We start from the raw sequence: 26,577 nt of genomic DNA, 5'->3' as shown, positions 1-26,577 counted from the left end.
GTCCAAATTTCCCTCCCTGGGATGGAATTTGGCACAAATATTTGGGTGAGGTGAGCAGCTCTGCAGGGCCCTCAGACCTTGGTTTTTGGAGTTAATTTTAGGATAATTTATCCATTTTTGGAGTTAATTTGAGGATCATTTATCCATTTTTGGAGTTAATTTGAAGCTTTGAAGAGAAAAATAACTTTTTTATTTTTATTTTTATTTTTACTTTTCATTTTTAATTTTAATTTTATTTTTACTTTTATTTTAATTTTATTTTAATTTTATTTTTATTATTTTTTATTTTTATTTTTATTTTATCTTTATTTCTACTTTTCTTTTTTTTCTTTTTTTATTTTTCTTTTTATTTTTATTTTTGCTCAGCTGGTCTGACACAAAGGAGGTTCTCATCTTCAGGCCTGAAAGAGAAAAATTCAATTTAAACACAGCACAGGAGCAAGTCTGAATAAAAATCAATGAAGCCAAGAAGAATTTAAGGAAAATTATCCTGAAAATAATGAGGATATGGATAAGGAGTGGGATGGAGGATCTTCTATTTTATTAATAAATAAAAAATAGATATATAAAATATATATAGATATAAAAAATAGAAATATTTACATATTTACATTCCTTCAAAAACCTCCCTTGCAATCCTGGATATTTGGATTTTACCCTGTGAGAGCTGAAGGCAAAAATTCAAACAGGGGATCCCAAACCCCCAAATTTGGGGTCACTGATTTTTTTTTTATCACTTTACAACCCAAAGAACTTTAAATATTTTTAACAGTGACCTTTTAATCCTGGTGTGGTTTGATAAAAAGCAAGAACAAGGTGAGATTTTATTTTAAAATGCACATTTTAAAATTAAAAATTATTATTGAAATGCCTGACAATGCTCAGAGAATTAAGAAATATCTGGAATAATTCAAATTAAAGCACGAGTGTAGAGTTAACTTACCTTAAAAAAATTTTATTTTGGGTGAGTTCATGGGGAGGAGTTTTCTGCAGAGATAATGGTTCAGGAATTTGGGTCTGTTTACAAAAAAGAAACTGCTCCAAAAATTCCTTGTAAAGGGACATTCCAGAAAGATTCACTCCACATTCCTTGCTCTGAACAGCTCGACTGAAAAGGAAAAAAATGATTTAAAAAATTAAAATTTAATCCACCCCTACCCTTTTTTTAATTTTTTTTTTTTTTCCAGGAGTTTAGAACAAAAATCCCTTCCTGTGCCACTCCTGGATGAGTTTTAAAAAATCAGATTTGGGGAATTGGGGAATAAAGGAAGGGAGAGAACAAGGAAAAAAATCCTGACTCAAAGATTTCCTGCACAGCTCTGGGCTCCTCAGGGTCTGACATTTCCACCTGCCCCATGACTAATTTAGGAAAAGGAAGAGCTCGCCAAAAATAAAGTTATTTTTGGCCACGATGGAGATGGGAGGGAGAGGGACAGGTGCAGGACAGGGGGTGACAAGGGCGGGGGAGCCCCAAAAATGTGAAATTTGGGGGGGGGTGAGCCCTAAAATGTGAAATTTTGGAGGAGAGCAGCTCTAAAAATGTGAAATTTGGGGGGGGTGAGTCCTAAAAATGTGACATTAGGGGGCAGTGAGTCCTAAAAATGTGACTTTGTGATTTTTGGGGTGGGGTGAGCCCCAAAAATGTGACATTAAGGAGGGGGTGAGCCCCAAAAATGTGAATTTGGGGGGAGAAGAGTAGCCCCAAAAATAGGATTTTGTGACTTTGGGAGTGGGAAGATCCCCAAAAATGTGACATTAGAGGGAGGATGAGTCCTAAAAAATGTGAATTTGTGGGGGGGAGCAGCCCCAAAAATGTGAAATTTGGGGGGGTGAGCCCTAAAAATGTGACATTTGGAGGGAGAGCAGCTCTAAAAATGTGACTTTGGGGTGGGATGAGCCCTAAAAATGTGATATTAAGGGGGGATGAGTCAAAAAAAATGTGACATTTGGGGGTGGGATGAAAATCCCATAAAATGGGATATTGGAAGGATGAAATTCCCCCAAAAATGTGATACTGAGGGGTTGGACCCTCCCCAAAAATGTGACATTAGGGGGGAAATGAGTCCTAAAAATATGATTTTGTGATATTAGGGGTGGGAGAAGCCCCAAAAATGTGACATTTTGAGGGTGAGATGAGTCCCAAAAAAAAAAGGTGACATTGAGGGGTTAAAATCCCCAAATAAATGTGACATTGAGGGGTTAAAATCCCCAAATAAATGTGACATTGAGGGGTTAAAATCCCCAAATAAATGTGACATTGAGGGGTTAAAATCCCAAAAAAAAAAAGTGACATTGAGGGGTTAAAATCCCAAAAAAAATGTGACATTGAGGGGTTAAAATCCCAAAAAAAAATGTGACATTGAGGGGTTAAAACAAAAAAAAAAAGTGACATTGAGGGGTTAAAATCCCAAAAAAATGTGACATTGAGGGGTTAAAATCCCCAAATAAATGTGACATTGAGGGGTTAAAATCCCAAAAAAAAAAATGTGACATTGAGGGGTTAAAATCCCCAAATAAATGTGACATTGAGGGGTTAAAATCCAAAAAAAAAATGTGACATTGAGGGGTTAAAATCCCAAAAAAATGTGACATTGAGGGGTTAAAATTAAAAAAAAAATGTGACATTGAGGGGTTAAAATCCCCAAAAAAAATGTGACATTGAGGGGTTAAAATTCCCAAAAAAAAGTGACATTGAGGGGTTAAAATCCAAAAAAAAAGTGACATTGAGGGGTTAAAATCCAAAAAAAAAAAGTGACATTGAGGGGTTAAAATCCCAAAAAAAATGTGACATTGAGGCTTGGCCAGACCTGCCCCAAACGTGACATCGGCTCATGATGGTCACAGGGCTCCTCCGGGGCGGGGACATCGCCCTATAAATCCGCCCCAAAATCGCCTTTTCCTCAATGAACGGGTCGAGGAGGCAGAGCAGGACCTGGAAAAAAATAAAAAAGAAGTTTTTATTCAGCTGAAAGTTCTTTTTTTTTTGTTGGTTTTTTTTTTTCCCCCTCCTCTCTCGTCACATTCCGGCTCGCTCGGCAAAATGAAATATATTATAGGCATCGGAGGGTAAGTTGCTGATAAAATTTGGGGTGATTCGTGGTTTTAATTTTTTGTAGGAAAGACGGGGATTATAATAATTATAATAATAATAATATTCGGGGTTTGAGAGATGATGCAGCGAGTGTTAATTTGTGATGCTTAATAGAGAGCTCTGCAGGGTGACATAAACTTTTATATATCCTTCAATTTATAATCTTAATATATACTTGTATTTTATATATCTTTATATATCTCCTATTTTATATATATTTTTATCCATTTTATAGGATTAAAAGGATGGGTGCTGCTTCAACAGAGTTTTGCATCCTTTCATACAGATTTATCTATAATTTAGATGTACTTTATATATGTTTTATATGCTTATATACATATTTATATGTACAAATTAATACAGGTTTATATTTTTAGAGATACCTTTATATATCCTTTTTTTATGTATCCTTTTGTAGGGTTTTATGTATCTTTTTATAGGGCTAACAGGAGGGATGCTGAGATGGCAAAAACACACTCTCAAGTAAATTTAGAGGCCGGACAGACCAAAAAAAATGTTTTAAAATTTTATTTTTAAACAAGAAAAGAGGGAAAACCCCGTTTCTAATAAAAAGGACATTAATTTTCATGTTAAAAAGCAGGATTTAAAGTGTGTTTGAGACGGGGAGAGAGTGCGGCGGGAGGGTCGAGGAAATGGAACAGCGAAGGGTCATTAGAATGGTAATTTATTAATAATATGCGAGGGATTTATACAGCCGCGGGATGAAAAATATTAAAAAGAGGAATAATACAAGGGAGAGGAAAGTTATTCAGGGGTTTTATATTTAAGAGGTTTTATATTTAAGGGGTTATGAGGGCAGCGGGGCCGTGAGGGACCGGCCATGGCGGCCCCGCTCCCCTCAGGGGATCACGGCCGTGAGGGACCGGCCATGGCGGCCCCGCTCCCCTCAGGGAATCACGGCCGTGAGGGACCGGCCATGGCGGCCCCGCTCCCCTCAGGAGACCCGACCATGGCGGCCCCGCTCCCCTCAGGGGATCGCAGCCGTGAGGGACCGGCCATGGCGGCCCCGCTCCCCTCAGGGAATCACAGCCGTGAGGGACCGGCCATGGCGGCCCCGCTCCCCTCAGGGAATCACGGCCGTGAGGGACCGGCCATGGCGGCCCCGCTCCCCTCAGGGGATCACAGCCGTGAGGGACCGGCCATGGCGGCCCCACTCCCCTCAGGGAATCACGGCCCGCGCGCTCCCCTCAGCGCCGCCGCTGCGCGCGCGCGGGAACGGAACCGGCACATCCGTTAAACGCGGCCGAGCGCGGGCGCGCGGCGCTGGAAGGGGGCGGGACCGCCAGCGAGGCGCTCACAGCCAATCGGCGGCCGGAGAAAAGGCGGGACTGGGGTGGTCACAGCCAATCGGCAGCCGGCGCTGGAGGGGCGGGAAATTCAAACGGGGGGTTGGGGTCCCTCAGGGACAGTGCCCGGCTCCCCTCAGGGGTTCGGATCCCCTCAGGGGCAGCGCCCGGTTCCTTTCAGGGGCTCGGATCCCTTCAGGGGCAGTGCCCGGTTCCTTTCAGGGGCTCGGATCCCTTCAGGGGCAGTGCCCGGTTCCTTTCAGGGGCTCGGATCCCTTCAGGGACAGTGTCCGGTTCCCCTCAGGCACAGCGCCCGGCTCCCCTTAGGGACTCGGATCCCCTCAGGGACAGCACCCGGCTCCCCTCAGGGACAGTGTCCGGTTCCCTCAGGGGCTCGGATCCCCTCAGGGACAGTGTCCGGTTCCCTCAGGGGCTCGGATCCCCTCAGAGACAGTGTCCAGTTCCCCTCAGGGCTCGGATCCCCTCAGGAACAGCGCCCGGCTCCCCTCAGGAGCTCGGATCCCTCAGGGCTCGGCTCCTTCAGCCGTGGCTGCCCTGCCGGGGGTCTCAGTGGCTCCCAGGCCCGGTTCTAACGCGATTCTTCCTCCTCCATGCAGGGTCACCAATGGTGGCAAAACCACCTTGACCAACAGGCTCATCAAGGCGCTCCCCAACTGCTGCGTGGTCCATCAGGACGATTTCTTCAAGGTAAGCCGAGCCCCCTCTTCCTTGCAGCGTTATTTGTACATGCAGGGTGAGTCAGTTTTGACAGCTTAGGAGCTACGAGCTTTCTGGTTTTGTGGGGTTTTTTTTAATATATATATTTAATTTTTAAATGACTGGACAGGTGGGGAGTTCCTGACCTTTACAAATGCCACAGGAGCTTGGTGTGACCCAGCTCAGAGCGGTCACAGCAAAACCACCTTTAAGTGTTAACAACAGATTTAAATTTAGTGCTGCTTTCAGGCAGAGGTTATTTACTGTGCTCTGCGTGAATTTTCTCCATATTGGGATTTTTATTAAATGAATGAGACTGTTAAATGATGCTGTAGGATTTAAGCACCTCTATGCTGGTTTAAATACAGAAAGGGGGTTTTATGGGGCAGCTTTGCTAGATTTGTATCAGAACCCAATTAAAATATTGCAGAGATTAATGCAGAAGGGCTTCACTGCCCTTCTGGAGTGCAGAATGTTCCTGAACCCTGCAGCATTTCCTGGGAATGATGAAATCCCTGCTCCCACCCAAGGGATGCAGGAATGGACTTGGAGCAGTTCTGGGTCATCCCCAAAACACAAAGTGCTCCAGCATGGTGCCCTGCATAGATTTGATCACTTTGATTGTTTAATTTTCCATTTAAAAAAAAATCTTTAACTTCTCTTTTGAGTGAATGCCAGCATGAGGAAAGTGGTAACTGAGCAGCTTTTAACAGAGGAGTTCACACACCTATTCTTTATTAAAAAATGTACATTCTGGCACTCATTTGACTGTAAAAATTGCACTTTAAAAATTGCACTTTAAAAATTGCACTGTAAAAATTGCACTTTAGAATTCTGTTGATTTCTAAACACCACCCTGTGGGGTTTTACCAGCTCACACCCAACGTACCCAGTGACTGACGTAAAAATCTTTATCCCAAGCGGTTTGAGCGAGCCAAGGGAACTGTGCAGAGCTCTTGGGGACGGGGAGAGCCGGGGCTGTGAATGTTCCTGCAGCCCCTGGGGGGTTTTGTGTTGCAGTAGTGGCCAGGTGCCGACGGCACCGGAGGGAACTGATCCCGCTGAGGTTGCAGCAATGTTTTATTGCTCACTATATTTCAGCCACAAGATCAAATAGAAGTCGGGGAAGACGGCTTTAAGCAATGGGATGGTAAGAGCAGTGTTCCCTATAGGATGCAGTAATGTATATTCTTTTCCTAAGTATTTCTTTTAATTTTTTTTTTCATTATTAAAAGCTTTTAACAGTAAATTTCCTGTAAATTGTAACTTTACCAAGCTCAATCCATTTAATCCTTGGGGCCCGTGGTGTTTGCTGGTGTTTGATGGTGTCCCTTTCTCCTGAGCAGTGTTGGATTCCCTGGATATGGAGGCAATGGTGAGCACAGTGCGGGCCTGGATTGAGAACCCCGTCAAGTTTGCCCGTTCCCACGGGGTGAATGTCACACCTGGCTCTAGAGAGCCAAGCTCCCAAGATATCCATGTCTTGGTCATTGAAGGCTTCCTGCTTTATAATTACAAGTAAGCTTTGGAGAACTCTTCGTGGTTTGCCAGGGAAGATCCTTAAATCCCTTGTGCCACAGCTGAAAATCTCCTTTTTACTGATTTCCCCTTCCTGCCTTGTTCTGAATTCTCACCCTGCTGTAAAATGTGGAATTCACTCCTGAATGTGAGGTGAATTTAAGGTGATTTAGGGCACGGCCTTGAACTCCAGGGGAGTTTCAGAGCAGGATTTTTCCAGGCTTCCCCTCATCCCCCACCTTGCTGAGAACAAGGCAATCATCCATTCACTGCCTGGAACCTCTCCTGGAATTTAGGACCAGTGCTTGTTTAATACTGAGCTTAGTGACAGGAGCAAGCTGTGGCAGAGACAAGGCCCTGGATTTTTGTGGAGGAATTTCAGAAGGGTTTGGAAAGGACCTTAAAACCCCAGAAGGGTTTGGAAAAGACCTTAAAGCCCACCCAGCTCCAAGCTCCTGCCCTGGGCAGGGACTCCAGAATTTTTCAAGCCCAGTCTGGACACTTCCATGATCATGAGCTCAGGAGCTGCCCTGTCCCAGATTTTGGATTTTGGAGTGATCTAGGGCTCCCAGCCCAGTGCTGATCCTCCACAGGATCCCCTCAGGACCAGTGGCAGGTGTTGGGGTGGGAAAAGTCCCTTTTTAGAAAAGTTTTCCATGGTTTTAAGTTAAACCCTTGAGGGAAGCACCTACCCTTGGGCTGTCTTTAGCAGACACAAATCCCTTAGAGGCAGAGAGGTTTTTGTGTGTCTGGGGTGATTTTGTGCTTTTTGCTGTCACTAAAAGTGAGATGTCCCTGTCCTGTCCTTGTCCCCTGCCCAGACCCCTGGTGGAGCTGTTTGACCTTCGCTACTACCTGGCAGTGCCCTATGATGAGTGCAAGAGGAGGAGGAGGTGAGAACACCCCTGAGTGCATCCAGCCCTTCCCTCTGCTCCTCCACACCTGGAATTAGGGAAGGGTTGGGGCTGGAAGGACCTTAAAGGTCATCTCATGCCACAGGGACAGCTCCAGCCTGGCCTTGGACACTCCCAGGGCTGGAAATTCAGAGTTTCTGGGGTGTCAGAAATTGGGTTAGAGTGGGAAATGGGAACAGAGGTGGAGGAAGGGATGGGAGTTTGGAATCTCAGGCTGGGCTCTGAGATGAAGCCACAAACACACTGGGGACTCCACCACTGCCCTGTGCTGACCCTTCCCAACCCTCCCCATGAATTATTGTTTTCCTGCTGCCCCTCAGGCCCTGCTGACATTTCCTTTTTCCCTGCTCCTGTTCCCAGTACCCGCAGCTACACCGTGCCCGACCCCCCAGGGCTCTTCGACGGCCACGTGTGGCCCATGTACCTCAAACACAGGAAGGAGATGGAGGATGGAGGTGTGGATGTGGGTAAGGCTTCCCCAAACACAATCCCTGCAGCTGGCCTTGGAATTGGCTGCTTTCATTCCACTGGGGTGATGCAGGCTGCTATTTTTAGTCCCAAGTTGTAATCCTGGCCTACTTTGGATAAATGCAGGCAGTTTTAGAGCTAAGAACTTATTGCCTTTGCTTTGTGCTCTTAAGGACTTAGAGGGGATAACAAATTAAAAAGAAGGAATTTATAATGGGGGGATTGTGTTTTCAGGATGATTCTGGTTTTTCCAATAGAAAACAAGTTGTCCTTTGGGTCAAAAAAAATGAAATATTTTAAAACTGATCTCCCAAAATCTCATTCTATGGGAAGCCCCAGCCTGACTCCCCTTTCTCTCCCAGTTTATTTAGATGGCCTGAAGTCCAGGGATGAACTCTACAACCAAGTCCTGGAAGATATTCACAACAAGCTCTTAAACTGCTCCTAGGTAACTCAAAAGCAGAGGGCAGGAGCAGGAGGGGCTGTGTGGGAACTGCTGGGATCTCACTTTTCCCCTTTTTCCCTTCCTGCTTTCCAGGGTCTGGAAGATCCATGTACAGCATGATGTAAATAATCCTTGGAAGTGGGAGTGGGAGTTATTTGTGTGAACTCCCCTCCCACTGCCCTCTGGCAAGTCCCTTCTGTATATAATTGCAAACTGAGGATAACTTATTCCTTATTCCCACCTCATGGACAGGATGGCCTTGGTGGGTTTGGTTTTTTTTTTTGTAATTATTTTATATTCCACTGGCTTACAGAGAAGTTGGAAAGAGCATTTTTATAGCAGAGCAAGTGCTGGGAAAACAAAGAGAGCTCCTGCAGACAGGAAGGCTTCGTGCAAGGCTTGTTTGTAACATCAGCAATTCAGTAAAAATCCACTTCAGCCTCCTTCTGAGGTCCTGGTTTCATTCATCACTCGCCTTTATTGCAATAAAAATGGGTGTGAAGCTCATCCAAAACACAACAGCAGCCCCTTTTTCCTGGGAGTGTGGAATTCCAGCCCTGGGTGGGTTCTCAGCTCCTTCCTGGTGTCACTGCTCGGGTTTGGGTGGCTCAGGTTGGGAATTTAAATCCGTGAGGATTTCCCAGGGGATGAGAAATGAAAACTCTGCTTCCCCAGGAACCATTTCAGCTCAAACACATCCAAATTCCAGCTTGGGAGAAGAGGGCAGTGCCACCCTGGGGCCTGTCCCTACAAATCCTGGGACTGGGGTGGGGGATCCCTTCCCAAATTTTGGGGCCTGGATTAGAAAACAAACCCAAAAACCCAAAAGGAGGAGCTGGCAGCAGCCTGAGGGAGGGGAGGCAGCTCATCTCCTTGTCCTTGTGTAACTCTGCTGCTTTCCCAGCTGGGATGCCATGGCCAGCAGGAGCTGTGGGCTATAAAAAGGGGAGATTTCCTGGTGTGCAGCCCTGAACGTGCCTGGTTCCTGCAGGAGCAATTCCCCACGGGAGCAGGAGATCCCAGGGGAGCTCTGGGTGCTCAGGGCTTGGTTTAAGCCTTTGGGGTTTGGGAGGACTTTATAAGGGAAAAGCCCTCACTCCCACCTGCTGCCAAACTCAGGAATTGAAGCCTAAAAAAGGCATTTTGGTGTCTGCACAGAGAGGGAAATGTCAGCTCCAGAGAGGGGACGGGAGCAGAACGTCCCCAGAGCAGCACATCCCCTTCATTCCCATGGGGTTAGACTCAGGAAATCATGAATCACACCCCAAATTCCCCTTTTTTTAGAGCTATTCTGGTGTCATTTCGTGCATCCACGTGGCTGAGCTGCCCTGCTGCTCCGGGGTGAATGACCAGTGACTCCCCAGAGCCTTTTGGGAGCGTGAAATCCAAGCCCTGGGCACGCAGAGAATGCGGGGAGGTTTCTCTGTCACTATGTGAACTTTGCCCGCTTTGGGGACAGCTGGGCTCTAGGATTTCCATCCCTCCTTTCACCCAGTGCTGCTGCTGGCAGAGCTGGGGCTCCAGCCAGAGCTGCAGGCCAGGGTGGGCTCAGGGCTCAGGTGTCCCCTGTGCTGGACACGGGGACAGCCGTGGTCACGCCACCGCCCTGGGAGCCTGGCAGGGAACACCAGGGAGGATCCAATTTCCAGCAGCTCCACGTGTCCCACGGCTGGAGATGAAACCAACACCTCTGGGAACGTCAGCAGGGACAGGGACATGGGGCACGGCCCCTCTGATCCCCAGGGAGAGCAGGGGGGCTGGGGCAGAGTGACAAATAAATCCTAAATGGAAAAAATCCCCTGAGCTGGGAGCTGAACGCAGCCTGGGCAGCCAGGGGGGTGCTGCCATCCCCTGGGCTCAGGGTGGTGATTCCCCCGGATCAAATTCAGCTGGATCTTGGCTCCACGGGGCTGCAGGAAGTGGGAAAGCCCTGGGTGCTCCCCGGGGAAACCGGGAGCTGCTCTGCTGGTGTCTGGAATGTGGCACTTGGGGACCTGGCTGTCCCTGGCCCCAGCAGTGAGGTGAGAGGGGCTGGGGGCTCCCCACAAACCATCCCCAGCCCTCCCTCTGCCCCCACAGCGAGCTCCCCCACCAGCACTGAGGCTCAGAAGGAGAATAAAATCATTTCCCTCTGCACAAATTAAGGAAATCCCTCTGGGCTGGGGGCAGTTGTCACCACAATCCCCGTCCCACCACGGCAGGAGCTGAGGAGCCACCCCCACTACACAAACCTTTATTGTGGCAAAAAGGGGAGCCAGGACAGGGGGACAAGGGTGGAATGTGGGCCCCAGGGGGCTGAGGGGTGCGAGGGATCAGTCCTTGGTCCCAGCCCAGGCAGAGGGGAGCTCTGCCCTCGGGGGCAGCGTGGCAGCGGTGACACGGAGAGCGGGGACAGAGCCAGGCAGGAGCTGCACGCAGGAAGCCAAACCCTGGGGAGGGCACAGCCCCAAAAACCCCCGGGAGGAGCAGGGCAGCACTGGAACCTCCGGGGGCAGCACTGGAACCCCCGTGGAGGAGCAGGGCAGCACTGGAACCCCCGGGAGGAGCAGGGCAGCACTGGAACCCCTGGAGGGGAGCAAGGCAGCACTGGAACCCCCAGAGAGGAGCAGAGCAGCACTGGAACCCCTGGAGGGGAGCACTGGAACCCCTGGAGGGAGCAGGGCAGCACTGGAACCCCCTGGAGGGGAGCAGGGCAGCACTGGAACCCCCACAGGGCAGCACTGGAACCCTTGAGGGGAGCAGGGCAGCACTGGAACCCCCAGGAGGAGCAGGGCAGCACTGGAACCCCCGGGGCAGCACTGGAACCCCTGGAGGGGAGCAGGGCAGCACTGGAACCCCCAGGGGCAGCACTGGAAGCCCCCAGGGAGGGAAGGGCAGCACTGGAACCCCCAGGGAGGAGCAGGGCAGCACTGGAACCCCCACAGGGCAGCACTGGAACCCCCAGGGGGAGCAGGGCAGCGCTGGAACCCCCGGGGGCAGCACTGGAACCCTCGGGGGCAGCACTGGAACCCCCAGGGAGGAGCAGGGCAGCGCTGGAACCCCCGGGGGCAGCACTGGAACCCCCAGGGGCAGCCCTGGAACTCCCGGATTAGCGGATGCTGCCGTCGCCCTCGCTGCTCTGCAGCTTCTCCCTCTCGATGGACCACACCAGCTCCTGCACAAACCTCATCTCCGAGGCCACCTGCTTGGCCAGCGCCTCGTAGTGATTCTCCAGCTTGCGGTAGCGCCGCCTCAGCCCGTTGGCCGCCTGCACCACGCTCTTGGTCTCCTCCTGCGCCTGCTTCTTGAGCGCCTCCGTCTTGTGCAGCTCCTGGCGGATCTGCCGCAGGTCCTGGCTGATGCTCTCGTTCTCCTCCTTGTACCACGACTCCTTCTCCTCGTAGATGGAGAGCAGCGCCTCGATGTCCTCCCGGAAGGATTTCTTGTTCCTCTCCAGCTCTCGGAGGCTCTCCTCGGCCGCGGCCACCTCCTCCATGACCTTGGAGAAGCGCTCGAAGTTGATGTAGGTGTTGTTGGGGGGCATGCTGGAGTGGGATTTGATGGTGTACTCCTTCAGGCGCGTCGTCTTCAGCCGGCGCCGCTCGGGCTTCTTGCAGCTGTCCTCGTTGCGGACGTTCCTCCTCTTGATCACCTGGGGCAGGGACAGTCGTGGCTGCAGCACCCACACCAAAGTGACACCAAAGGGGTGGGGGAGCAGCACAGCCCCGGCCTCCGGGGGTCCCACACACAAAAATGTTGAATTTTTAACTCCTCACCTTAATCCAAGGGTGCTCCAGGCTCTGGGCAATGGTCATTCGCTTCCTGCAAACACAGCAAGGCTGGCTCAGGGCAGGCTTTGCTCCTTTCCCTGTTAAAGCAGCTTGGATCCTGTGATCACCTCTGGGCTCTGGCTGAGCCTGGACAAACTCTCTGCACTCAGAGCCCCCAACTCCTCAAACTCCCTCCCAAGACAAACAGGCAGAGATCCCATGGGAACCTCCCGACCCCGCTGCTCCTTCCCAAACCCTGAGGGCCCAGCTCAAACCCTCCCAAACCCCAGTGCAGCTCCTGCACCCTCAGGGGGATCTCAGAGAGGGGCAGTGGGGGCTGTCCCCTCTGCCAGAGACCCCCCAGCTCTGCCCCCTGTCCCTCACTTGGGGTCCTTGACGAGCAGGCGGCGGATGAAGTCCTTGGCCAGCTCGCTGGTGTTGCTGAAATATTCCTCATCGAAGTCGTAGTTGACAGCAGAGATGTTGGTCAGAGTCTCCTGCTTTGTCTCCCCCAGGAACGGGGAGGCTCCGCTCAGCCTGAGGGGAGACAGGGTTGGGACACCCCAAAAAGGCTCCAGCCCCAGGTGGGGGCTCCTCCTGCAGCCCCTTCCCCCCAGAGCTGCCTCGTACTCACAGGATGTAGGTGATGACCCCGATGCTCCTGGAGGAGAGAGGGAGAGCAGGGTGGGGTCACACAGAGCTTTGGGCACAGGGCAGATCCCTGAGTGGCTGCTGGAGCCCTGGGGAGGGGAATCACTCACCACATGTCAGCCTCCAGCCCCAGGGGCTCGTAGTTCACAATTTCTGGGGCTTTAGGAGGAAAAGAGAGAAAATGAGTTTATTGTGGGGGAAGGAACCAGAGTGCTTTGTCTGTCCAGGATGAATCCAAAGCTTTCAGCCCCCTGAGGAGCCCCCAGCAACGCTCACCCACAAACTCTGGGGTCCCAAAGATGTTCTTGAACTCGTTCCCAGCCTCAATCTTGTGGGCGATGCCGAAGTCGATGAGTTTGATGCGAGGGTTTGGCACGTTCTTGTCCAGCAGCATGATGTTCTCTGGCTGTGGGGGGACAGCAGCTGGGTCTGGCCCTGGGGGAGCCTCGAGGAGCTGCCCTCACTCCAGAGGAGAGGGTGAGTGGCTCAAATTGGGAGAGATCCCAAACAGCAGCCCCACTGCACTGCACGAGTGCAGACCCCACTCCTCAGGGCTGATTTCCAGAGATCACCTGGGGGTTTATCCCTGCTCCCAGTGCTGAGCATGGGCTGTGTGCAACTCCCAGAGCTCACTCAGGGGTTTATCCCTGCTCCCAGAGCTGAGATCAGGGTGTGTGCAACTCCCAGAGCTCACTTAGGGGTTTATCCCTGCTCCCAAAACTGAGCTCAGGCTGTGTGCAGCCCCCAGAGCTCACTTAGGGGTTTATCCCTGCTCCCAGAGCTGAGCTCAGGGTGTGTGCACGCCCCAGACCTCACTTAGGGGTTTATTCCTGCCGAGGTCAGGGTGTCTGCAGCTCCCAGAACTGAATACAGGGTGTCTGCAGCTCCCAGAGCTGAGCTCAGACTGTGTCCATCCCCCAGAGCTGAGCTCAGGCTGTGTGCAGCCCCAGAATCACCTGGGAGTTTATCCCTGCTCCCAAAGCTGAGCTCAGACCCAGTGCACCCCCAGACCCCACCTGGGGGCTCATCCCTGCTCCCAGAGCCAAGCTCAGGGTTTGTGCAGCCCCAGAATCACCTGGGAGTTTATCCCTGCTCCCAGAGCTGAACTCAGGGTTTGTGCAGCCCCCAGAGCTGAGCTCAGGCTGTGTCCATCCCCCAAAGCCGAGCTCAGGCTGTGAGTGCACCCCCAGAATCACCTTGAGGTCGAAGTGGGCGATGTGCTTGGAGTGCAGGTAGTGCACCCCGTCCAGGATCTGCTTGAGGAACTGCGTGGCCTCCTCCTCCGTCAGCGACTCCTTCTCGGCCAGGAAATCAAAGAGCTCCCCGCCGGAGACGAGCTCCAGGATGAGCACCACGTCGGTCTTGTTCTCGAAGATGTCGTGCAGGGTGATGATGTTGGGGTGCTGGATCTCGCGCAGGATGTTCACCTCGCGCTCGATCTCCTCGCGGCTCACGCCCCTGCGGCTGGACGAGAGGCGCCGCTTCTTGATGAACTTGGCCGCGTATTCCAGCCCCGTCTTCCTCTCCCGGCACTTCCTGACGATGGCAAACTGCCCGCTGTGGGGTGAGGGGGACAGGAGAGCGTGGGTTGTGTGCTGCTTCCCGCCAGGAATGCCGTGAGTTGGGATTTTGGGATCCCCCCCTGCTCTGCTGGGGCTTTGCACACCCTGGTACTGGTCAGGGTGGGAATTCTGCCAGGAATTTCAGGGGCTGCTGTGATCACTCAGGGTGGGAGATGCCCATCAGCACTCCCTTCCCAGCCAGGAGCAAATCCCAAATCCCAAATTCCCCAAGTCCTGATGGAGAGGGAAATGCCTGAAATCAGAGTCAGACTGCACCTAGACCCAAGACTCCTTTATACATCCCTGGATCACAGCCCTGGGGGAACAGTGGGGTCCATCCCTGGCCACCACATCCCTCCCCATGGCTCACCAACAGCCACAGAGCGACAAGAGAACCCCTACAAGTTCCTCTGCTTTGAATTAAAACCCCCTTCAATGACCCAAAACGCTTTTTCTGCCCAAGTCCCCGAGGAGGAGCCGCGCTGGAGGATCCCGAGGCAGCTCCCCCCAGCGCCGCCTCTGCATCCCGGCTCATTAAATCCCAGCGGCAGCTCTGAGTCACCCTGGATCCCTCCCACAGGCGCCGGGCCAGGCGCAGCCACCGAGGAGGGCCGGAAGCCGACCGGGAACAACGTTAATTAACACTTTCTTAAAAAATTCTCAATCTGCACAGCCCTGCTGCCTGCACAGAGGGCACCACAGCAGCGGGATCCTGGAGATGGTGCGGCCAGGGATGTTCCTCACCTGCCCAGCTCCTCTCCCATCTCATAGAAATCCTCCACGCTCTCCTGGCGGAAGGTGGACATGGCTGCGGGGCCCTGGGCAGCGCGGGGTGTCAGGAGATGGGAGCAGCCGGGGATCAGCACCTGTGGCACCGGGAAAACAAAAAATAAAAAAAAAGGAAGGGCTGTGTGCCAGGAGCTGAGAGCAACACCCAGCAGCCATCCCAAATCTCCGGGTGTACAGCTCAGGGGTTAATCCCGGGGATGCCCCCCGGTCTCACCACACCCCAAAACCCGGGGGATAGAGAAGGGAAGGGGGAAAAGCCTTTCCCTGCTCCACAGGGCCCACACTCGCTGTCCACACAGTTCTGTTCATCCCTTTCCTCCTCCTGGGACCCTCCCTGCCCCAGAACCCCACACCAAATCCCCCACAGCCCCACACCCGATCCCCCACAGCCCCACACCAATCCTGCCAATCCCTTTCCAGCCCCACAGCCCCTCCCCATCCCAATTCAGCCCCACATCCCCCCATCCCAATCCTTTCCCAGCCCCACTGCCCCTCCCCAATTCCGATCCCCGACCCCCCCCTCCCCATCCCACAAACCTCACAATCCCCCCCAGCCCCTCCCAGCCCCTCAGCCCCCACACCCATCACCCCCCCCCCCCCACCGCTCCCTTTCCTTCCGCACCCCACCCCACAGGCCTCAACCCCCGCGCACCCCTCCCCGCGCCACCCCTCCCTCCCCACCCCACCCAGCCTCCCTCCATCACCCCTCTGCCACCCGCACAGCCCCTCCCGTGCGGTCCCGGCCCCGCATCGCCCCTCACGGACCCCTCATTGGGGCCGGGCTCCCCCTCCCAACCTGGGCCGCCGCCGCCCGCGTCGCCGCCGCCACATTCCAGCACAGCAGGCCCCGCCCACTTCGGTTATAAACCACGCCCACCTCCGCATGAGCCCCCGCCCACTTCTGTTACAAACCACGCCCACCTCCGCATGAGCCCCCGCCCACTTCGGTTACAAACCACGCCCTCCCCCGCGTGAAGCCCCACCCACAGCGGTTACAAACCACGCCCTCCTCCACACGAGGCCCAGCCCACTTCAGTTACAAACCACGCCCACTTAAGCATGATGTCACACCTTCTGTTACAAACCACGCCCCTCTCCGCACGAAGCCCCGCCTATCTCTAGCCCCGCCCACCTGCGGTACCACCCGCCTCCACCAGAGGGCGCCACCCTCGCCCTAACCCACCCCAAAAATCTCCAATTTTCATTTTCGTCACCATTTATCCAATTTTATTAATTCCAGTGGCACTAATACAGGCGGCGATGGGCACGACGGACAGTCACGCTGCAGCTAAGGCATCCTCACCCCCTCTCTTTCTCCCCCCTGTTTTCCTTGTCCTCCTTTTTCAATTTAAGCACACCCCCAACCCCCTTCCGGGCCATTCTGCAGCAGTATATTTTTTTTTTCATTTTTGTTGAGTCAAATAAATACAGAATTGGGCAGATCTAGTGGAAATGTTTTAGTTACAATGGCAAAGATGAGTCATGTGCAACACAGAAACCTATAAGGCTTTTTTTTTTTTTTTTTCATTTTGTTTGTTTTCCTCATTTGAAGTTCTCAAAATCGCTATGAATCCCATTTAATTAACAAGATGGTGGTCACAGGCGTCTACCCCCGGCAGCATGGGTGATAACGCTAATTAATTACATTTTTCCTGTTCTCCCAGAGTTCCATGAGTTTCATTAGAGTTTGTCCAGGAAGTTGTCGAGGGCAGGGATTCCTTCCTTGAGCCCTTTGCGCTTGCGGGTCTCGGCCACCACCTGGCACGGCCGGCTGGCACTGTCGAAGGGGTCCCCGGGCAGGATCTGCCAGTGGTCAAACACACACTGGGGGAAGGCTTGGCCCCCCGTGTTGGACCTCAAATCTGCTGTGAAACCTGGGAGGAACAAGAGGAAAGGTGAGGAGGGGCAGGAATGGGTGTAGCTCAGTGTTGATTCCATGGATGGATCCACAGGAACCCAGAGCAGCTCCAACCAATGAGGTGGGAATGGAAAAAAAGCTCCAGGAAGAACTTAGAGCCTCTTCAGTTCCTGAAACTGGAGAGGGACTTTGGACAAGCACATGGAAGGAACAGGACACAGGGAATGGCTTCCCACTGCCATGGATGGGATATGGGGATGGAATTCCTGGTTGGGAGGGTGGGAAGGGATTGGGATGGAATTCCCAGAGCAGCTGTGGCTGCTCCTGGATCCCTGGAAGTGTCCAAGGCCAGGCTGAAGCACCTGGGGGCTGCTCCTGGATCCCTGGAAGTGTCCAAGGCCAGGCTGAAGCACCTGGGACAGTGCAAGGCGTCCCCATGGCAGGGGCGGCACTGGAAGACCATGAAAAGTCCCTTCAAAAATTCTGCAACCTTGAGAGACAATAAATGCCAGGATGAAACATCCCAGATTTTTGTGCCAGGGGAGGGCTGGAGATCAGGAGAAGTTTGAAGAATGGAGCCCCCATCCCTGGAGGGATCTCAGAGCAACATGGATGTAGCACTTGGGGACAGGCTGAGAGCTGGGAGAACAGCTCAGCTCAAGGCTCTCCCTCCCAGAACAGCTCCAGGACTCACCAAAGGACTCGTTGACAGGCAGGTAGGCCTTGACCACAAACATGGGGGTCCCAGCCACCTGGGTCTCCTCAAAGACGTGGCCACGCTTCCTGTTGAGCACCCCGTAGATGCCTCCGACCACCTGCTCCGGGCACTGCGCGAGACAGCGAGTCAGGGCTGCACCCTGCAGCCATCCCCATCCCCAGGGACTGTCAGGGGGTGCTCACCTGGATCTCCACCAGGTAGATGGGCTCCATGAGGCGGGGCTGGGCGGTGAGCACGCAGGCGTAGAGGCAGCGCCGGGCCGTGGGGATGATCTGGCCGCCGCCGCGGTGGATGGCGTCGGCGTGCAGGGTCACGTCGTGCACGTCGAAACGCACGGCGCGCATGTTCTCCTCACACAGCACCCCCTGCCAGGGCACAGCTGGGTCAGGAATGGCACCTTGGGGGGCTGGGGGTGCCCAGCCTGGGGGGCTCAGGGTCCCCATGTAGGAGAGCTCAGGGTGCCCACCCTGGGGGGTTCAGGGTCCCCATACAGGAGGGCTTGGTGTCCCCACCCTGGGGGGCTTAGGAATGGCACCCTGGGGGGCTGGGGGTCCTCAGCCTGGGGGGCTCAGGAATGGCACCCTGGGGGGCTCAGGGTCCTCACCCTATGGGGCTCGGTGTCCCCATCCTGGGGGGCTCAGTGTCCCCACTGTCCCCACACAGCAGTGCTGCTCCCCCAGCTCACAGGAGCTCCATAGAAGCAGCTCCCTGAGCAGCAAGAGCCCACCCCAGGAGCCACTCGAGCTCCTTGTTTGCCTCACAAAAGCTGGGCTCTTGGAGGTGTTTCCTAACCTAAGGGATCTATGGAGCACCAGCTCCCATTTGTGTGTCACCACCGCAGCACCCTCATGAGCAGCTCTGAGGTTCAAGCCACAAGAGCTGTCACACATTTATGATGCTGAAACACAAGTATTTGGCCAAGGGAATTAGGTTTTTTTTGTCCCAGTAATGTCACAGAAGTTGTTGGCTTGGAATCTCCTTCAAATGAAGCAGAGGAAAACGAATCCCTGTTGCTGTTCCAATTTACCATGCATAACTGTTCTGTCTCACAATAACTGGTAGGTAAGGCCAGATCCCTGTCAAGACTCTCAGAGCACCTTTCCTTGCGATACCAGCTGAGAAATTCTCAGAGCACTTTTCCTTTTGATACCATTTGTGTTATTCTCAGAGCACCTTTCCTTGTGATACCATTTGTTATTCTCAGAGCACCTCTCCTTCTGATACCAGTTTTCCTTCTGATACCATTTGTGTCATTCTCAGAGCACCTTTCCCTCTGATCCCAGCTGTGTTATTCACCTGCACTGCTCAGATGTTGCACTTTGCTCCATGAGAAGCACAAAGAACCCAGGACAGCCCCACATCGATCCATGGATGCCACCCAGCCCAAGAGCCACCCCTCACCTCCTTGGTGGCCCACTGGAAGCCGGCCACCACGCTGTCCTTGATCTCGTTGAGGTACTGCACCCCCTTGGTGATGTCAGTGAGGATGTTGGGGCCGGTGCCGTCGGGCCCGAAGCACCAAATCTTCCTGGCCTCGGTGACGTCCCACTCGTACTTCTCAGCCAGGTACCGCGCGCGCTGCTTGAGCTCCTGGCGAGCCGACACCTCGCCCTTGTCGATGTCCTCGGCCAGCCCGTCGGGGAAGGGCCTGGCCTTCATGTACAGCCGGTTGTGTTTGTTGGGGGACTTGGAAAGGCACATCACGTTGGACTCCTCGCTGACCGTCTCGCGGTACGACACCACGGGGTCGGATTTCTGCGGGCACAGAGAGGGTGTGGGGTGATAAACCCGGCCTAAACCCCGCTCTGAGTTCAGCTAGGGCTGGCTCAGCACAGCTCAGCCTCTGTACCTTGATGGGGATGCAGGCGTGGTCCTCCTCCAGATCCTTCAGGCAGATCTCCAGGTGCAGCTCCCCAGCTCCAGCGATGATGTGCTCCCCAGACTCCTCAATGATGCACTGCAACAGCAGCAACAGCAGCTGAGGCTTCAGAACAAGCCACAGCCACAAACACCACCAACCCTCCAGGAGCTTTTTGTGTTTCACCCACAGAGCTATTCTACATCTGGGAATATCACAGCACCAAGGCAGGAACCAACACTGAACTCAAGACTTTGTCAGGACTGGAAGCAGCAGCTCTGGATCCCCTTGTGGGCACTCACCTGCACCATGGGGTCTGGAAGCAGCAGCTCTGGATCCATTATGGCCACTCACCTGCACCATGGGCTCTGGAAGCAGCAGCTGTGGATCCCTTGTGGCCACTCACCTGCACCATGGGGTCTGGAAGCAGCAGCTGTGGATCCATTGTGGGCAACTCACCTGCACCATGGGGTCTGGAAGCAGCAGCTGTGGATCCCCTTGTGGGCACTCACCTGCACCATGGGGTCAGACTTGGCCAGGCGTTTGAGCCCCTCCACCAGCTTGGGCAGGTCGGCCGGGTTCTTGGCCTCCACGGCCACGCGCACCACGGGGCTGACGCTGAACTTCATCACCCTCATGTTGTGGGCGTGCTCGAAGGTGGTGATGGTTCCAGTCTTCACCAGGAACTGGTCCACACCAACCAGCCCCACGATGTTCCCACAAGGCACGTCCTCGATGGGCTCCACGTAGCGACCCATCATGAGAATGGTCCTGAAGGGAAAGTTGGATTAGTAAGGTTGGGGAGGGGATCCCACTCAGCCCCCATAACCAAGCACCCTGACAGGCCTCAGACAGCACCAGAACCCCTCAACACCCCAGCCAGGACACACCTTTGAATAGGTTTCAGGTACAGATCCTCCTTCTTGCCAGGGGTGTAGTTTGGTCCCATGATTCTGACTTTCAAGCCAGTTGAGACCAGACCAGAGAAGACACGGCCAAAAGCGTAGAAACGTCCCTTGTCAGAGGTTGGCACCATTTTGGAGATGTACATCATCAGGGGGCCTTTGGGGTCACAGTTCTTAATGCCTGGCAGGGGGACAGAGATCAGCTCAGCCCTCAGGTATGGATTTATCTGGCACCCATCACAAAAACCCACCCTGAACCCACTGTCCCAGCCCAAGGGCTTCTGTGTGGACAAGAGGAAATGAAGAATGGATTCCCACTGCCAGGGATGGATGGGATACTGGAATTGTTCCCTGGGAGGGTGGGCAGGTGCTGGCACAGGGTGTTCCTGGATCCCTGGAAGTGCCCAAAACCAGGCTGGACATTGGGGCTGGGAGCAGCCTGGGACAGTGGGAGGTGTCCCTGTGCTGGATGATTTTCAAGATCCCTTCCAACCCAATCTATTCTGTGATTCCATGTAAGATCACATCACCAAGAAATGTTTTCAACAAATCCAGGCTCAGATGAACCCTGTGCCTACTCTGAGCTTATTCAGCCAGCTGAGAGCTGTGACCACTAAAACTGTTTGATCCATTAGAAAATCTGCAGATTCAATTGCAGACACTCCTGAGCTGTACAGGTGGAGAACAAAGTGGTTCCAGGCACGTTGGAGCTGAGGCCTGGCAGCACAGCAGCAGCAGCAGCTCGTCCTACCTATGGCAGCCTCGTCGTCAGGAGGGCCCTCGTAGAGCAGCTCGCAGCGATACTTCTGGGCTGTGACTGGGGAAGGCAGGTGGATGGTGATCATCTGCAGCAGGGCATCTCCAGCTGGCAGCCACCGCCTCATCACGGCCTGGGCAGAGCAGCAGGACCCAGACAGAGCGCTCACAACATGCTCACAACAGGGATTCACCTCCCCGTTCACCTCCCAGCAAGGTTGATGTTGACACATCCTCTGAGTCTCAAGGACTCAGGCCAGCCTCACCTTCAGCAGGGGTTTGCCCTCCTTGTCCTTGTCCTCACTGTCCAGCTTGATGTCCAGTTTCTCAATCAGTTTTGCCGCCTCTTCCTTCTTGAAGTTCATGATTGCATCGAAAACCTGTGACAAGAGCAGGAGTTGGGAGCGCTGCCATGACCCAGTTTGGAGCAGCTGCACCACTGCACCTGCAGAGAATTCCTGCTCCTCCTCAGCACCCAGATGTGTCAGACAGCTCAATTTCTTCAATCAAACAAGTCAGGTCAAAGTGAAGAAATTTTCCATCATCACGCACAGAATGGAAGCGGAGAGGGAAGTGCCAGCCAAGGAGGAATTCTGAGGAACTCACCTTGAAGATGGGGTCAAGGATGAGCTGGCAGAAGGTCCTGGGCAGTTTCTTTCCATCAGGGCTGGTGGCAGATTTGCTGAATTTGCCAGTGGCAGGGTCAAAGTATCTGCAGAGAGAAGGAAATCAGGTAGATGTCCATGCTCAGGGCAGAGCCATTTCCTGCTTTCCCCCTCATCCAGCTTCCAAAATGTAATGAATTCCTGTTAAACCAGGAGTTAAACCACAACCACACCCTCCTCCCCTTCCCTTCACCCACCCTCTGCAGTGCCAGGCTGCAGCCAGGAGGAGCTGATCTGCAATTCCCAGCCCTGCCATTCCCTCCTCACCTGTCTCCCCACAGCTTCTTCATCATGTCCTCGACTTTCTTGGCACGCTCGGCCGGGCTGAGCTGGGCATCTCCCTTGGCAGCAAACTTTGCCACGTACATCTCAGCAAACTGCTTGAGGGTGAAGGCCCAGCCGTGCAGGCCCGAGCCAAAGCCCACGGTCCCGAGCACCGGGTCAATCTGGGGAACAGCAGAGCTGGGTCAGGGGAGCAGCCATCAGCTCACTCCATCCCAAAAACACCCCAGCACAAAGTGGAGATTCAGGACACTGAGGTTCTGAAGTGGTTCTGTCCCACTGAGCACCTCTGGGTTAGGACAGGCACCATTTTAGCTCTGCACCACAGAATTGGGTTGGTTTTCCTCCACTGCCATGGGTTTGTGCTCAGATTCACAGGCAGGGAGGATTCCCGTCCTTCTAGGAGGATCAGGAAGGCATGGACACCTCCAGCTTGTCCTCAAGAGCTGTGCCCCACAGCCCTGCTCCCTTCCCAGGATCCCACCAGGAGCACAGCAGTTGGGAAGGGAGGATCAGGAAGGCATAGACACCTCCAGAAGCTGTGCCCCACAGCCCTGCTCCCATCCCATGATCCCAGCAGGAGCAGAGCAGTGAAGGGACCTCAAAGACCATCCCACTGCACCCCTGCTATGGCAGGGACACCTTCCACAATCCCAGGGTGCTCCAAGTCCTGTCCAGTCTGGCCTTGGGCACTCAGAGATTGAGCACCCACAGCTGCTCTGGGCAACAATCCCAGCCTTTATTTACTCAGGCCTTGAACAGGAAATTTGGGAGAAGAGCCAACAAGAACCCCAAGCCAGCCTGGGAGTTCAGGCACCTTCAAGATCCCCTCTCCTCCAGCTGGGCTCAGGAATGATCCCTCTCACCACAAGGGCTCAAGCCCCAGAGCCCTCACCATGATGTTGCCCATGGGGCCGCTCTCTCCCTCCCCGTAGGTGGAGATGATGACGTTGACGTTCTCCACGATGCGCTGGAAGGTTTGGTACAGCTCCTCAGGCTCCAGCTGCAGCTCCAGCAGCGCTCGGTCCATCTTGTTCATCATCAGCACAGGCTTGATCCTCTCAGCGATGGCCTGACGCAGCACGGTCTCTGTCTGCACACACACGCCTGCCAAGCGCAGGATTAGTGAGCAATGAGTTCTCTCCCTCCCCACATTCCCCCAAACACGCTCCAGCTGCGCAAAATCCTCACCAGAGACACAATCCACAACGACCAGGGCACCGTCAGTGACTCGCAGAGCTGCGGTGACCTCTGAGGAGAAGTCCACGTGCCCAGGGGAGTCGATGAGGTTGATCAAGAAACCAGAACCATCCTTGCTCTGCTTGATGAAGGCCAAGTCGTTCTCAGAGAGCTCGTAAAACAGAGAAATGGCTCTGAAAGGAAGGAGGAACATTTAAAATGAGGATCTGTCATTGCTCCCTAAAGCTCAAGAATGTTTTGCTACAGATGGCACCACTGGAGGTGGCACCCAGTGCTCTGCTCGACAAGGCTGGAGTTGATGACCTTGGAGATCTTTTCCAACCTAAATGCTGAGCTCCTGGATTTCCTGAAGTGTATTGCTGGGAGGGCAGTGTGGGAGATAACAGCAGCACAGCTACAATCCTAAACCACAACATCCTCCAGAATGCCAACCTCCCCCAAAGCCCTGCAGCTCTCCAGCACCCATCATGGGTTCCATTCCCAAATCACAGATTTAGGCTTTTCCTGCCAATCCCACCCATGCTCTCAGAGCCCTCACACTCCCCATGGCACCACAGCCACCAGAGACGCTCCCAAGAGTTTCCACCCCACATCCAACAACCCTGGTGCTGAACTGGGAGGGTGAAGCTCCTGCTCCCCCCAGCAAGGAATTGCTCAGACCCAACAGCATCTTCTTTTAATTCCTGGAGAAGCCCAATCCCTGCGGGTGTCAGCCCAGGGAGCAGCAGAGCAGGAGGGGAGGGCACTCACGTGGATTTGATGGTGATGCACCGTTCCTGCTCGTCCTTGCGGGTGTCAGTGAAGCGCGTCTCCCCTGCGCGCGCCGAGGCGATGATCCCGGCCTTGCACACCAGGGAATCGGTCAGCGTGGATTTGCCGTGGTCCACGTGGGCGATCACGGACATGTTCCTGATGTTGGCCTTTTTGTCCATGATGGCCCGTATCTGGTCTACTGTGAAGTTCACCTTGAGGGAGGGGAGAAGGGGGACTCAGAGGGTACGGAAACAGCTCCGGCAATTCCGAGGAAGCCGTATCACCATAAATCCCTGCCATAATCACGGTGACACCGACTCTGCCCGGGTGACAACACAACCCGCAGCGAGGGCGCCGCAGCGGGGCTGCAGCACCAACCCCTCCCTGCCTCCGTGTCCCTCAAACCGCGGTGTCAGCGCGCAAAACGCCCCAGAAAACCGAGCGCGGGCCGGAGCCGGTGCCAGCCCAGACCGCAGCGTTACATAAGGCACGACCGGCACCGCAGCGCCGCGTCCCCGGCGCCACCGCCGTGCTGCCACATCAGCGCGGCCGCTCCCGCGCCCCGCCGGGCAACGGTAACCCCGGCACGGGCACCGGCGGCTCCTGCCGGCTCCGGGGGTGTCACGGCGGCCCGGGCCGGCCCCCTCTGGCCGCCCCACCCTCTCCCCGCAGCCGCGGCCCAGCCCGGTAGCACAGGCCGCAGCCGCCGCCGTGTGGCCCGCGGCGCTGGCGGAACCGCCATTCCCGGCGATACGGGAAGCGCGAGCGCCGTTCATCCCCCCGGGAGCGGTGGCGGGCGGCGGGGGCTCACCATGGTGGCGGATGGCGGCGGATGCTGCGGGGCGGGGGGGTCGCGGCAATGGCGGCGGCTCGGCCCTGTCTCGCTGGCGAGCGCAGAGCGGGCGGAAGAGAGCGCTGACGTCAGCCGGCGTCCTTTTATAGTGCGGCGCCGCTGGGGGCGGGGTCTGCGCCGGGCGCGTGCGCGGCAGCGCCGCTCTGTCCCGCCGACTCTATGGTGCGGAGGCTGTTCCGCCTCGCCGGCACCACGTGGGTGTCACCGCGACTACAGCGAGGCGACACCGAGGGACAGCCGGGCTGGACAGGGGTTTGGAGCAGCCTGGGACAGTGGGAGGTGGCCCTGGCAAGGGTGGCACTGAATGCACCAAAGCATCCCGTGACTCCGTGTTTTTTGTGCGCTCGGTGGCGGGGAGCGGTGCCGGTACCGGCGGGTCCGGGCCGGTCCCGCAGGGTGCGCGCACTGCGCATGCTCTGGGGGTGGTGGGGGCGGTGCTGCAGCGCCCCCTGCTGGCGGGGAGGAGCGCGGGGGCACCGGGAGCGGAACTGGCCTGGCCTGGGCCCGGTGTCACCGGGATGTCACCGGGATGTCCCGGAGCCGCTTCCATGTGCCCTCAGCGCCGTTACAGCTCACAAAAACCATGGAGTCATGCAATGCTTTGGGTGGGGAGCGACATGGAGGAGCATCCAGTGCCACCCCTGCCATGGCAGGGACACCTCCCGCTGTCCCAGGCTGCTCCCAGCCCTGTCCAGCCTGGCCTGGGATGTTCCAGGGATGCAGGGGCAGCCACAGCTGCTCTGGGCACCCTGTGCCACCCTCCCATGAGGAATTCCATCCCAATATCCCATCCATCCCCACCCTCTGGCAGTGGGAGCCATTCCCTCTGTGTATCCCTCCGTCCCTTGTCTCTCTAAATGTTCCCTGTGGGGATCTCTGAAGGCCACAGTGAGGTCACCCCAAAGTTTCTCTTCTCCAGGCCTAACAATCCCAATTTTCTCAGCCTTAATCCCCACATCAGCTCCCAGATTCCCAGCACATTCCCGGGAAAAGGCCATGGAGCTCCAACCAGGATGGATTTGGGCTCTCCCACCGTGACAGAATGAATTATCGGCCTTTGGGGTTTCCATAGCAATCTGGTGGATTTTTAACACCAAGCCTGGCTTTTGCCAGCCTAGAAGGGAAAACTGGGAAACCTGATTAACATCCTGCTCTTCCTGAGAAACTGTTAATTGGCTTTTTTGTTTAATTAGCACGTGGGGTTGACGACAAGGAGAGGAAACTGCTGGAAATGCTCTCCCAGTGCAGGGCCTCACCCCAAACACTGGAGTTACCCCAAAGATCATCCAGTCCAACCCCTGGCCCTGCACAGACCCCCCAAAATCCCAAACTATCCCGCAGCTGGGGCTCTCTGGGGTGTCACTTCCACAGAGCGATTTTTGGCCAGAATTTGTCGCAGCCCTCCCTTCCCTGGGAACCCCATCCCCATCCTTCCTCTCCCAGATCACACAGCCTCCTCGGGGAGCCCCGCAGAGCATCCGTCCTCACCGGGGACAGCCCGCAGTGCTCGGGCCGAGC

General features: G+C 54.5%; 3 protein-coding genes, 1 long non-coding RNA gene and 1 other non-coding gene across 6 annotated transcripts; 1 reads left to right on the top strand and 4 right to left on the bottom strand.

Moving 5' to 3' along the window:
• Positions 1 to 344: 344 nt before the first annotated feature.
• Positions 345 to 3,490, bottom strand: LOC117008273. 2 transcript variants are annotated; one of them, XR_004420295.1, is made up of 3 exons: positions 3,453 to 3,490; positions 2,808 to 2,932; positions 345 to 1,108 (listed from the first exon to the last, which is right to left on the bottom strand). It is a non-coding gene; the product is annotated as an uncharacterized LOC117008273 (long non-coding RNA). The 2 variants fall into 2 exon arrangements; XR_006163125.1 differs by lacking the exon at positions 3,453 to 3,490 and having other exon boundaries at positions 362 to 401; positions 944 to 1,108; positions 2,808 to 2,893.
• On the top strand, positions 2,944 to 8,903 carry NMRK2 (nicotinamide riboside kinase 2). The gene is made up of 8 exons (XM_033081960.2): positions 2,944 to 3,066; positions 5,016 to 5,106; positions 6,217 to 6,265; positions 6,462 to 6,633; positions 7,455 to 7,526; positions 7,908 to 8,014; positions 8,378 to 8,463; positions 8,554 to 8,903. The coding sequence occupies exons 1-7, from the start codon at positions 3,041 to 3,043 to the stop codon at positions 8,461 to 8,463; spliced, it is 603 nt and encodes a 200-aa protein (XP_032937851.1). The 5' UTR covers positions 2,944 to 3,040; the 3' UTR covers positions 8,554 to 8,903.
• Positions 8,904 to 11,193: 2,290 nt separating this feature from the next.
• Positions 11,194 to 16,097, bottom strand: DAPK3 (death associated protein kinase 3). The gene is made up of 10 exons (XM_033081956.2): positions 16,008 to 16,097; positions 15,167 to 15,288; positions 14,057 to 14,417; positions 13,137 to 13,266; positions 12,971 to 13,019; positions 12,844 to 12,870; positions 12,594 to 12,746; positions 12,216 to 12,261; positions 11,525 to 12,091; positions 11,194 to 11,351 (listed from the first exon to the last, which is right to left on the bottom strand). The coding sequence occupies exons 2-9, from the start codon at positions 15,226 to 15,228 to the stop codon at positions 11,549 to 11,551; spliced, it is 1,371 nt and encodes a 456-aa protein (XP_032937847.1). The 5' UTR covers positions 15,229 to 15,288; positions 16,008 to 16,097; the 3' UTR covers positions 11,194 to 11,351; positions 11,525 to 11,548.
• Positions 16,098 to 16,421: 324 nt separating this feature from the next.
• EEF2 (eukaryotic translation elongation factor 2) lies at positions 16,422 to 25,124 on the bottom strand. The gene is made up of 15 exons (XM_033082262.2): positions 25,018 to 25,124; positions 24,204 to 24,418; positions 23,445 to 23,626; positions 23,149 to 23,360; positions 22,239 to 22,417; positions 21,913 to 22,018; positions 21,573 to 21,686; positions 21,302 to 21,440; positions 20,536 to 20,731; positions 20,158 to 20,416; positions 19,637 to 19,744; positions 19,189 to 19,542; positions 17,970 to 18,152; positions 17,764 to 17,896; positions 16,422 to 17,085 (listed from the first exon to the last, which is right to left on the bottom strand). Exons 1-15 carry the CDS (start codon positions 25,018 to 25,020, stop codon positions 16,892 to 16,894), a joined length of 2,577 nt encoding a protein of 858 aa, XP_032938153.1. The 5' UTR covers positions 25,021 to 25,124; the 3' UTR covers positions 16,422 to 16,891.
• On the bottom strand, positions 21,789 to 21,857 carry LOC117008577. Its single transcript, XR_004420333.1, has one exon. It is a non-coding gene; the product is annotated as a small nucleolar RNA SNORD37 (small nucleolar RNA).
• Positions 25,125 to 26,577: the final 1,453 nt, after the last annotated feature.

This window comes from Catharus ustulatus, chromosome 29 (genome assembly GCF_009819885.2).
Source record: "Catharus ustulatus isolate bCatUst1 chromosome 29, bCatUst1.pri.v2, whole genome shotgun sequence".
NCBI classification, from domain to species: domain Eukaryota; kingdom Metazoa; phylum Chordata; class Aves; order Passeriformes; family Turdidae; genus Catharus; species Catharus ustulatus.
This window is presented reverse-complemented; position numbering and strand designations above follow the sequence as displayed.